Here is a 13,066-nt window from a genome sequence, read left to right as displayed (position 1 = left end):
TGATCTCTGAAGTAAGAAGTAAATGCTATTATTGAAGTACAGATATGTACCTATATATAACCCTGAGATTCTTTTTCCTGTGGGCATATTCAGCAAAACTACAGCAGGATGAATAAAAGATCAACCAGAGTGCAGAAGACAACAAACTATGTAAATACAAATATAAATAACTAGCACATAAGATAATGTAATAAATAATCCTTAAAATGAGATCACTGGTTGTGGGAACATATTAACGGGTGGATGGGCAGGTGAGTATACTTGGTGGTCATGTTATTAGGTGCTTCCTGTACCCCTGATGGTTCCTGATGGTTGTGGGGTAGTAACTGTTCTTGAACCTGGTGGTACATATCCTGAGGCTGGTGTGACCCATCTTATAAAGACACTGCCTAGAAGGCAATGGCAAAGCATTTCTGTAGAAAAATTTGTCAAGAACGATCATGATCATGGAAAGACCGTGATTGCCCATGTCCTATGTCACAGCACATAATGATGATCACATGTGGATGTTTTAAAAACAAGACTCCAGTATAACTGAAATCCAGCGCTCAAAATGCTTTACAAAATTAACAAGCCCAAACTGCTACTGATCTCAAGTGCATGATTTGATTGGGAATGACACAAACGGAATACTCATGCAATCGATAAATGTGGAGATCAAGATTAAATGGACATTTCTAGTGAGGGTAGTTGAAAGTGGTGGAGAGTGGGACAGTTAAAAGATGATAAACTATGATACATAGATGTCACTTCCTTGTCGCTGTAAACTCATACAGTCTAGTTTTAAATAATATAATTGAAAATACCTACATGCATTATTATTGAGAAGTGTCTAAATGCACTTATTAGAGATTACACTCTTGTCAAAGCTGCTCTTTTGTGACCACTGGAAAAGGGTGCACCTACTGTGTGACCATCTTCTGTTATGTGACACTGGAAGTTATACTGCAGAGTTTACAGAAAGTGCTTGCAAAATGCATGTTATGCAGATTAATAACCTTGTAACCCACATCACCTCTGCATCACTTGGATCCTGCAGATCTGAATTTGGCACCTTTTCCATTGAAAGCACAATAAAGATTTCAAATTACAATAAATGAAGACCTTGGAACAGCAGGTTTAGCACACGAGGTGGGCCAAGCTCACCTGGTGGGGGAGGGCAGGAACAGATCAAGCTCACCCACAGGTCAATCCAGGCCTGCTATCTTAATACATTAAGATAGCAGAAGACAAACACTTTGCTGTTAGCCTACCTCCTACAACAAATACACATGCCCTGGAAACTGTGACTACCTTTGGTGGTGCTTCATCAGACATCTTCACCCATGGCCCGGCATCATCTCTGTTTGCACGGGGAGGCAGCACGGGGGTCTCGGAGGTGGGGTCGGAGTTCTGCCGCAGCATCTCGCCGCGCTTCACTGGCGCTGGCTCCTGACTTGGGAACGCAGCAACATTTTTGGTTGGTTGGTCTTGCAGTGACTGGGACCTCGGAACGGCAACAGATGGTTTCAGCGCGACTAGGTGTGCCACTTGAAACTGAAAGAAAAGTATTTTAAGTCAGCATTTAAATCTTTGCTAAAATTTAATTGATCACCTCAGGGCATTATAATCCTGACAATACCTCAGGTGAAAGACCGTAAGGCACAGGAGCAGAATTAGTCCATTTGGCTCATTGAATCTGCTCCATCATTTCATCATGGCTGATTTATTATCCCTTGCAACCCCATTCTCCTGTCTTCTCTATATAACCTTTGACACCCTGACTACTCAAGAATCCATCCACCTGTTTTAAATATACCCAGTGACTTGGCCTCTAACTGCTTGTGATAATGAATTCACCACCCTCTAGCTAAAGAAATTCCTCCTCATTTCTGTTCTAAAGAGATGTCCTTCAATTCTGAGGTCGCACCCTCCAGTCCTAAATTCTCCCACTATTGGAACCATCCTCTTCACGTCTATTCTATCGATACTTTACAAACTCTTCAGTGAAATCCCCTCTCGGTTTTCTAAACTCCATTAAACATGGTTCATATATTAACCCTTTCATTCGCAGGATAATTCTTGCAAACCTCCTCTGGATCCTCTCCAATGCTAGCATATCCTTTCTTTGATGTGGGGCCCAAAACTGGTCACAATTCTCCAAATGCAGTCTGACTAATACCTTATAAAGCCCCAGCATTGCATCCTTGCTTTTATATTCTAGTTCTCTTGAAATGAGTGTTAATGTTGCATTAACCTACAAATTAACCTTCAGGGAATCCTGCACAAACACCCCCAAGTCCTGTTGCTCCTCTGATTTCCGAGTGCAGAATCAGATTTAATATCACTGGCATATGTCATGAAACTTGTTGATTTTGCATCAGCAGTACAAAACATAATAAAGTATATATATATCTATATACACACACACACACACGTATATATATATACACACACACCAGTTAAAAAAGTTAATTAAGTAAATAGTGCAAAAAAAGTAAAAAGTAAGGTAGTGTTCACGTGTTCGTTGAGAAATCTGATGGCAAAAGGGTAGAAGCTATTACTGAATTGTTGAGTGTGCGCTTTCAGGCTCTTGTACCTACCCCCTGATGGTAACAATGAGAAAAGGGCATGTCAGGGGTCCTTCCTGATGGACACTATCTGTTGGAGACAGATGCCCTGAATGCTGACAGTTCACAACTTTCTGCAGCTTATTACGATCCCCTGCACACCACCTCCTCCCCCTACCAGCTGGTGATGCAACCGGTTAGAATGCTGTCCATGGTACAACTATAGAAATTTGCCCATTTAGAACATTGATTGTATTTTCCTCCAGAGATGCTGCCTGACCCATTGGGTTCCTCCAGCCATTTAGTTTTTGCTACATCATACATAGTTAATAGTCACCTTGAGGGGTTCATGGAAATGGTGGCATCAATCATGAGCTATTGGGCTTCCCAGACTGGTTCTGGACAGGGAGAAGATCTACTTTTCTCATTGCCTGTTCAGTGGCAAAGAGAAGATAAAGAATGGTCCACTTGAGATTCTTAGAAAGATGGATATAACAATGTTCCTCCTTGAGAAAGGCTCAAATCCAAGGAAAGTCAAGGATGCAGAGAGAAGCTTGGAAGAACTTTCCTGCCCTCAAGATACTGAGAGAGTAAAAACTGCTTCTATAATTAACTGTTGAAGTGAACAGCACTGATATTTATGGGGAAGATACAGACACATGGCCTCTCAAAGTCCAGTCCTATGTTTCTGTCATGAGAGGTGGAAAAGCCTCTTTGGTTGCTTTTGGTGAAGCTGTATAGGCCAATCCCCTGTACAGTGGAAACAGTGGATTACAGAAACATTGATGAACTCCAATCATACTGCCCACTTTGTATGATGGAGACGGAGGGCCCAACATATAGATATAGCTACAAAGATGGCTCAACAGTGGATGTATTTCATTGGGTGTTTCAATAGATTTGGTACGTCTCCAAAAACACTGAAAAACTTCTACAGAGGTACTGTGGAGAACATTCTAACTGGCTGCATCACCATCTGGCATGGGGGGGTGGGGGGGGAGTGGGCTACTGCACAGGATCGAAGTACGCTGCAGAGAGTTGTAAATTTAGTCTGCTCCATCATGAGCCCTAGCCTCTGTATCCAGGACATCTTCAAGAAGCGATGCCTCAAAAAGGCGGCATACATCAATAAGGACCTCCAACACCCAGGTAATTCCTTGTTCTCAGTGCTACCATCAGAAAGGAGGCAACAATTCAGGAACAGCTTCTTTCCCTGCGCCATTCGATTTCTGAATGGGCATTGAACATATGAACACCACCTCACTACCTTTTTATTTCCATTTTTGCACCACTCATTAAATATGTTTTTTAATTATATATATCATATATATACACACACACACACATATATATAATACACAGATATACATACACACTTACTGCAATTCACATTTTTCCTCCGTTATGTATTGCACTGTCAGCAAATTTCACGACATACACCAGTGATATTAAATCTGATTCTGATAGCTCCACTGATAGCAAGGCCCCACGAAGAAGACAATAAAGACACAAGGGACCATGGAATACTTGGGTAGGTTATGATGAAAGAGGGTCACGTGCAGCTTGAAATGCCAGTGGAACAACCGAGTTTCTGCAACTTCAGTGGACAACCAACAGTTCTCTATCATGAAATGCAAATAATTCATATGCTAGATGGAATTAAGAACCTGGTTACTGAGTTTGACACCAGTATAGTTAAGAAAAAAGAACTGCTATAGGAGCAGTACCCAATCTGGGTGCATGGATTCCGTACTTGATGGTAGGGGTCTATGGCATAAACAAAGAAGTCGGGAACCCCAGTGCTATGGGTCAGGCAGCATCTACAGAGTTAACGGGAAGTTTTAGTTCAAGAACGTGCACACAACTTGCTGAGTTCTTCCAACTGCTCCAGATCCCTGCACCTGTGGTTTTGTGTTCAATTTGCTTCAGTGATTTTGGAGACCCCGACAGCAGCTGCCAAAGAGCGGAAGGAAAATCTGAAACTGCAGTGTGTGAACAGCGTGTTTCTGTAAAATAATCCAGGCCTACAGCAGTTTTTTTCCAAACATGAAAGCACCAGTGAAAAGCCAGCTGTGGCAATCACCCACCTTTGACTGGGCTCCCTGGGGCTCCACCGGCCGGTGCATGGGTGGCGTCTGTGAAGCCTGGGCGGAATTGTTGGGTACGGATTCAGAGAGTGACTGCAGCGATGGATCAGATATCGTGGTCCCCATCTTAGGCTTGGCACCAGGAGAGTTTTGCCGGTTCATTTTGGTGCGTTCTTCAACCTTTGCAAATAGATATCAAGGCAGGCATGTAATTTGATGTCAACAAAACTGCCAGAGGTTCATATTGATTAATTAGACTCAACTATGTCATCTGATTGATTGAGACTCTGCTGGATTTTGTTTCAAAGGGGCTGCACTGAACAGAAAACAACTCCTAATAATTTGTTAGCCAAGAGACCAATGCATCACTTTTCAGTGACTTAACGCTCGATGCTAAATTGTGAAAGGCAGCAATACTGAATAGATTATATATGGATTTTTATGCCTTTGAGCAACATGATATTGTATTGATCAGTGCATGAAACCATGGCATGCAACCCCAGTGCAACTGATACTTGCACAACTTACAAGCTTGTATCTTCCTCGTGGTGACAGTACAGGTAGAGCTTTAAGTCTAACCAAGTGATTTTTTTGCTGAACAAGAAACTCAATTTCAGACAACTCTATGGAACAACCTGTCATTTAACAGCAGCCTTAAGGAAGCAAAGAGCCTACAACCTGTATGGAACAACTGTGAAAATTGGGTTCCCTGTGCCTCTTTTTAAAAAAAAGCCATTCACTTACAGGATGTTACCTTTATGACCAAAGCTGCCATTTGTGCTCAAAACTAATTTTCTCTGAAATATTTTGCTAGAAATTTCAGAGAACATTCAAGACTCTACCAGGCTAGAGGATATGAAATAACTAAAATCAGACCAGTTTAGACCACAAGATACAGGAGCAGAATTAGGCAGTCCGGAGGATGGCATTTTAAGCTGGTGCACACCACCAGGGGTGTGTGACGCAGCATCCTGGCAGAAGACAAGCTCGATTGTGGTTGGCTGAAGATTTCAATGGACCGAAGGGTCTGGACTACATACTATATATTTTGAGCGGTTGTATTTTACTGTTATCGATATGTGCTTGATATCTTGCATATGCAAGAACTAGGTCTCAAGCTGCAGAGTCGCCTGAAAGGTACAGTGTGGCACGGCAGGAGCTACTGCTGCCCCCCCCCACCCCCCAATGGTGTTTGCTCAACGGAAGTCTGGCTCTGCTGTAAACTACAGATTGATGGTGCAAGGTTGGACTCTTATTGCAGGACTGCGACAGTATTTGTGCTTGCTGTCTTGTACGTGATTTGTGTGCTTTGTACTGTGTATGACAGTTGGCACTGTATTTTGCTCCTTGACCATGGAGTAATGTTGTCTCATTTGGCTGTATTCATGAGTATTCAAGTATGGTTGAATGACAATTGAATTTAGATGAACATTTATTTAGCTAGACGCCATGTTTAGCATTTCACTGTTCATTTTTAAACAACTGATTAATGTTTGGGCCGAGACCCTACGTCTCGGCAGTTGTGAAAAGGAAGGAATGAGATTAATAAACCAACTTGATGTTTTAGGCCGAGAAGATTGACTGTTTATTCATTTCCACAGATGCTGCCTGACCTGCTGAGTTGCTCCAGTATTTTGTGTTTTGCCTTGGATTTCAAGCACCTGTAGATTTTCTCATATTTGATATGATTAATGTGTTTATTTGCAATCACTGTCTTTTGCCTCACTCACCAAACTTTAAACCTGCTTCAACATTACAGGGTCACTCCTGAGAAATGAATTTAGGAGCTCCACTAAATGCTCAACCAATCTTCATCCGTGTTAATCCCACGCGGGGGATGCCACTGAATGCAGTACAGTAGACTGAAAGATTTGCAAAATAATCATACCTTCGCTTAGAAATACCACTTGGGAGCTGAATAATAGGGATGGAAGTGGAAAGCATAAGTGTTGCATGTCCTGTGGCTGAATGGGAAAAGATTATTTAAAAGTTTATTCATCTCATTCCTTCTTTGCCACAACCACCTAGATCAATGATTCTTCCATGAATAAGACTCATCAATGAATATTGATTTTAAAAAAGCTTTTTTTCTGATCTTTACACTTCACCAACCCTCTGAGAGTTCTCCTCTCACAAATAACCTTTATTTCAACCAACTGAATTAAACAGTAAGTGTTTCTTTTGCAAAATTCCGCAATTACTAGTCATATGTTTAAAATGGGAAATGTTAGTTGAAGAGGAGCTGAAACTACTTGCACGGGGAAGTGTAAGTTTAAAATTGTAGCAGTGCCATTCATAATTATGTCAGGAAAAGTAATCCACCTACACATAAAGGGTATTTGAAATCTGGATTAATTCCCAGAGAAAATACACCAGTGGCCAAGTTTACTGATAGATGTACTTCAGTAAAGGTAGGCTGGCTACTGAATTGTTTGATATCGGTTAAGAGAATGTGATAAGTGTGCATGCATGTGCCTGATGATTCACTGCATGGTGAATTGACTGGGCTTCCTATGTGGGGACTGACCTCTCTTTTTGTGTAGGTTATCAAATTTGCATGATTTTGTCTTGTCATGACTCAGTAAAATCATATAACCTTACTCCTTCATGTCATTCTTGTTCCGTGCATACATAACAGATGCCAAACCCAAATGTTGGGATACTAATGACATGATTTAAATGTAAGTCAGAATGGGGCTGAAAGGCTGAAGATGTTCCTCTGTACTTCAGCCACGTCTCCCTGAAGATCAGCACCAAGATATAAGAGCGGATGTGTTGACATTGGAAAGGGTTCAAAAAGGGTTTGCAAACTTGATTCTGGTATTGAAAGGTTTATCAAATAAGGAGCATTTGATGGCTCTGGGCCTCTACTCACTGGAGTTCAGAAGAACAAGGAGTGACCTAATCGAATGTTGAAAGACAGCATTAGGGTGGATGTGGAAGGGATGTTTTCTATGGTTGGGGAGCCTAAGACCAGAGGACACAGCCTCAGAAAAGACGGATGTCCATTTAGAAAGGAGGTGAGGAGGAATTTCTTTAGTCAGAGAGTGGTGAATCTGTGGAATTCATCGCAACAGGCAGCAATGGAGCTGAGTCACTGGGTAGATTTAAGGCCGAGATTGATAGATTCTTGATTAGTTAGTACTTGAAGGGTTACGGGGAGAAGGCAGGATATTGGGACTGAGAGGGAAAATGGAGCAGCCATGATAAAATGGTGGAGCAGATTCGATGGCCAAAACGGCCTAGTTTAGCTCCTGTATCTTATGGTCTTATGATCAAGATGCAAAACAGGAGTTTCCTGAGGTTTTACCTCCTTTGCCCAGGCTGGTTTGTCAGAAGGATTCACATTTTTATTGTAGTAATACAGTTGTTTCTTTTCCTGAGGTGGCTGCTGCTGCTTCTGCAGTTGCTGCTGCTGCTGTTGCTGCTGCAGCGACATGAGGAAGGCGTGCTCCTGCTGCAGCTGCCGCTGAAGCCGTTCGGACTGCCGCTGCTCCTCCAGCTGCTTCCGCTTGTACTCCTGCAACGGGGACACAAGGACGACCATCAGAATGGCAGCAACTTACTTTGCAAAGCGCAACAGCTTAACTACAGTTAACGCTAATCACCTCAGCCATGCCAACATAAACGCTTTAGTAGAGCAACTAATACCTAATTCCCCAACATCAGCAACATCAAGTCTACTCTTGTCAGCATCACTAATAGCGTGCATAGCTCTTTATTTGAGACCAGGGGTTCCTAACCCTTTTTAATGCCATGGATCTTTACCATTAACTGAAGGGTCCACAGACTCCAGGTCAGGAACCCCTGTTTCAGACTGATATGAGCTAAACCAATGGATGCATAAGTCCCATCAGCAAAACCATTAAAAAAAAAGAGGGCGTGTGTGCTGTTGGTAAGGCTTTCCACAGATGTCCTGAAATCATTGTGATGATTGATACTTGTCTTATTCTATTGCAATCCGCATATGACTCGGAGATATTGAGTGGCAAGAACATGGTAGATAGCACAAGCTGTGGAAAGATCTGGGATCAGTCACTTAGGTTTAGAAAACAGTAATTTCTGCATGGTGACAGATTGGGAATCACTGCTTTTCAGACGGACCCAGATACCCAATGCTTTCTTGCAGGTGCAGCAGAACAAAAAGTATGTTGGCCATAACCACAAAGATTTTTGAGTACAGGAGTACACACTGAAATCACAAAGTTTTGATGATAGCACACCTGGAATATGATCTCATCATAGAATATACTTGCCATAGAGAGGGGTAGCACTGAAGATTCACCAAACTGGTTCCTGGGGTAGCAGGCTTGCTCTACACGGAGAGATTGAGTACACAAGACCAAAGCTTGTGGATGGTATGAAGATAGGTGGAGGGGCAGGTTGTTTTGAAGAAGCAGAGGGGCTACAGAAGGATTTAGATTAGGAGAAGGAGCAAAGAAGTGGCAGATGGAATATCGTGTCAGGAAGTGTATAATCATGTACTTTGGTAAAAATAAAAGGGTTGACTCCTTTCTAAATGAATAGAAATTCAGAAATCTGAGGTGAAAGGGACTAAGGAGTTCTCTTGCAGGATTTCAAAAAGGGTAATTTGCAGGTTGAGTCGGTGGTAAGGAAGACAAATATGATGTTAACTTTCATTTCAAGAGGACTAGAATATAAAAGCAAGGATGTAATGTTGAAGCTTTAGAAAACACTGGTGATTCCTCAATTGGAATACTGTGAGCAGTTTTGGGCCTCTTAAAAATGATGTGCTAAAACTTGGAGGGTTCAAAGGAGATTCATGAAAATTATTCTAGGATTGAATGGCTTGTCATATGAAGAATGTTTGATGGCTCTGGACCTGTATTCACTGGAATTCTGAAGACTGAGGTGTGACCTCACTGAAACCTATCGAATGGTGAAAGGCCTTGACAGAGTGGATGTGGAGAAGATGTTTCCTATGGTGGGAGGGTCTAAAACCAGAGGACTCAGTCTCAGAATAGAAGGGTGTCCTTTTGGAATGGAGATGAGGAGGAATTTCTTTAGCCAGAGAATGGTGAGTCTGTGAAATTAATTGCTACAGGTAGCTGCCTTTATGTATATTTAAGGCAGAGGTTGATAGATTCTCGACTGATCAGGGCTTGAAGGGACACAGGGAGAAGGCAGGAGATTGGGGCTGAGAGGAAAAATGAATCAGCCATGCTGGAATAATGGTGCAGACTCGATGTGGCAAACAGCCTAATTCTATTCCTATATGTTATGGTCTTATATTTGCTTAAATTTAGAATAAGTGGAGATCTCAATGGAACTGACAAAATTTGTGTATGACTCAACATGATGGGAGCTGTCTAAAACTGGGAGTCACGGCCTCAGAATAGGGTGTGGATTACTTCAAAATGAGATGAAGAGTGGTGAACACCTGAAGATGGTGGAGATCGTAAAATGCTGCATAAGTGTTTCTGGACTTCAAAGGAAGAGAGGGAAATAGGTACAGACGCAGAAAGTTGAGCTGAGATCGAAGGCAAGTCACAAGCTTGTTGGATACTATAAAAAGCCTGAAGGACAAAGTAGCATACTATTGCTCCAAATTTTTAGAGTTTCTGATCATTTCAATATAACTGTGTTTGGTCGTTAGAAATCAAACATATTGGGATCACAAATGGACCATGCAAAAGCAGACAACACAAAAGGGACAGATTCCTTCATACCAGAATTTTAAGTCCTGATTTATTTTTCAAATCGTCAAACACCTGACTTGAACATGTTCTTTGGGTTACTGCTTCACTGGTAAAACCATTTATTGCTGCATTCAAGAAAAAAATTATCATTATAAATTCTGGGGTCTCATCTGAGGATTAGAGCATTATTTAAACAGGGAGCTTTGGTATGTGAGAAAAGTTTTCAAAGTAATGCCTATAAATGGAAAATCCTAGAAAAGGTAGTAGATTTGGCTCAGTACATCGTGGGTAAAACCTTCCCAACCATTGAGCACATCTACATAAAAGCTCTCATAAGAAAACAGCATCTATCAGAGAACCCCACCACACAAGACATGCTCTTTTCACACTGCTGCCATCAGGAAGAAGGTACAAGAGGCTCAGGACTTGTGCCACAAGGTTCATGGTTACCACCCCTCAACCATCAGGCTCTTGACTGAAAGGGGACAACTTCACTCACTTGCTCCATCATTGATATGTTCCTATAACTAATGATCTCAACTTAAGAACTCTTTTATCTCATGTTCTCTTTATTTATTGCTATTTATTTATTTTTGTTTTTGCACAGTTTGTCATCTTCTCCACTTAGTTGATCTTTCATTGATCCTGTTATAGTTACTATTCTATAGATTTACTGAGTATGCCCACAGGAAAATGAATCTCAGGGTTGTACAAGGTGACATTTATGCACTTTAATAATAAAATTTACTTCGAACTTTAAAATCAACAGGCCAATGTCATTGGACTAATTTTGATCCAAAGCAGCGAAAGCAGTCTCCCACAATGCTGTAGCATTCTCTTTTCATTCATCACATTTTAAAAAGTAAACATCTGTTCCTCCTCCACATGCACACTTCCTAAGCTGAGAGGGTGGCCTGTCTGCTTCTGTGCCTCTGTCAGTTTCATTCTATAAATAACGTTTCACACAGCAGTAGAGCAACCCAGGGATTCACACGCTCTGATTTATGTTGCCTGCCTGCAAAGAAATAGCTGACTTGAGGCTTTCAGTTACTACCGTGTCAAAGTCTGGGCACTTAACATATGGAGAAACAAATGGAAGGCTTCGATACCCTAGATTCCACAGGATCAGGGACGGAATTTGCTCTGGTGTTTGGTGTTGTACTGGATTGATTGAAAGTGGGGAAAGCAAAAAGAACTTCAAATAGAGTTGGATGCAGTATAAAGAGGAGGCAGATTTTTAGCATTCCAGGAATGGAACCATTTGGATATACCTTCAATAGAGCCAACTGGTATGATTCCATAACCAGCACAGTAGTATAGAGTAGTATAGTAGCACAACGCTTTACAGTACAGCCAACTCGGGTTTAATTCCAGCTGCTATCTGTAAGGAATTTGTATGTTCGCCCCATGACTGTGTGGGTTTCCTTCAGGTGCTCCAGTTTCCTCCCACAATCCCAAGATGTACTGGCTGGTGGGTCTATTGGTCATTGTAAATTGTCCCATGAATAGGTTCGAATTAAACTGGGTGAGTGCTGGGCAGCATGGCTCGAAAAGCCAGAAAGGCCCATTCTGCACGGTATCTCAATAAATAAATAATACTATTAGTGCACAAGGATGGGAAAGGAGCGTATATAAGCAAACAGGCAAGATGGGTTATAATTGGACAGGAATAGACAATAGGTGCAGAAGTAGACCATTCGGCCCTTCGAGCCTGCACCGCCATTCTGAGATCATGGCTGATCATCTACTATCAATACCCAGTTCCTGCCTTGTCCCCATATCCCTCGATTCCTTTATCTGTAAGATACCTATCTAGCTCCTTCTTGAAAGCTAGAGGGAGAGAATTTCATGCAATTCAAACTAATTTGAAGCACATGAAATCTACTAATGGCATTGTATCCAGCACTCTAACCACTCATTTTATTTTTAAACAACAGTGGCTGCAGCATATTGCCAGCTCCAAAATGCACTATAGCTACTTGGGATTACTATTCCAACCATATCCCTAAATCTTCATCATAGAAGTCAAAGACAACAGGTTCTTCTCCAAATTGTGCATCTTCCTGAATTGGAAATATATCTACATCTCTAAGGTGGAAGTTCAGTTAGTTAGTTCCTGCCTGTTGGCATTAGGGCAGCAATGAAGGTCCTCCATCTCTGTCTGCCCTTGGCCATCTTTTTTATTGTGCCTCAGGTGTGGTTCAGGGTCTGCATTTCTGCCTCTATGGTATGGAGCCAAGTTTTCTTTGGTCCCCCGCATCTTCTTTGTCCTTCAGAGGTCCAATGATGTGCTGACTCAATGAGTTAGATGGCCTTTCTTCTCATCACGAGCCTAATCCATCTCTGTTTCCCCATGATGCTTGTGGCCATATCCTCTTGGGCATGGCTGGAAGTCTTTCTTGGCCAGAAAATATGGTGGCTCTTCCGTAGGCTCCTGGTGTGGAGTGATGACAGGTTGGCAAGGTCGCTCTTTGTCATGTGCCAATATTCTGACCCATACAAGATTGTGGACAGAACACAGCTCTGGCACAGCTTCATCTTGGTATTAGGACTGTTCTTAGTTGATCCCCATATGTTGCTCACTGAACTGAAGACACATTTAGCTTTGCTGAGTTTGCACTGGATGCTGTCCTTGGTCCCTCCATCCTGTTGAATGATGCTGCTCAGGTAGGTGAATCTGTCGGTGCTGGGTATGCAGAAGTTAAGTGGTAACTTTAATCTGAATTGGTGCCAACAGTCCTCCATTAAACAGCACAGTGGGCTGCAATAT

General features: G+C 42.0%; 1 protein-coding gene across 2 annotated transcripts in view; it reads right to left on the bottom strand.

Moving 5' to 3' along the window:
* Positions 1-13,066, bottom strand: part of LOC132396903 (misshapen-like kinase 1) — a 326,920-nt gene that overhangs the window by 78,314 nt on the left and 235,540 nt on the right. For both annotated transcript variants that reach the window (XM_059974976.1, XM_059974977.1), the window contains 3 exons: positions 7,947-8,156; positions 4,637-4,816; positions 1,294-1,536 (listed from right to left, as the gene is read on the bottom strand). In XM_059974976.1, coding sequence (XP_059830959.1) covers positions 1,294-1,536; positions 4,637-4,816; positions 7,947-8,156 — 633 coding nt within the window. The remainder of the gene's footprint in view (positions 1-1,293; positions 1,537-4,636; positions 4,817-7,946; positions 8,157-13,066) is intronic.

This window comes from Hypanus sabinus, chromosome 7, assembly GCF_030144855.1.
Source record: "Hypanus sabinus isolate sHypSab1 chromosome 7, sHypSab1.hap1, whole genome shotgun sequence".
NCBI classification, from domain to species: Eukaryota; Metazoa; Chordata; class Chondrichthyes; order Myliobatiformes; family Dasyatidae; genus Hypanus; species Hypanus sabinus.
Note: the sequence above shows the minus strand (reverse complement) of the source record. Positions and strands in the feature narration are given on the sequence as shown.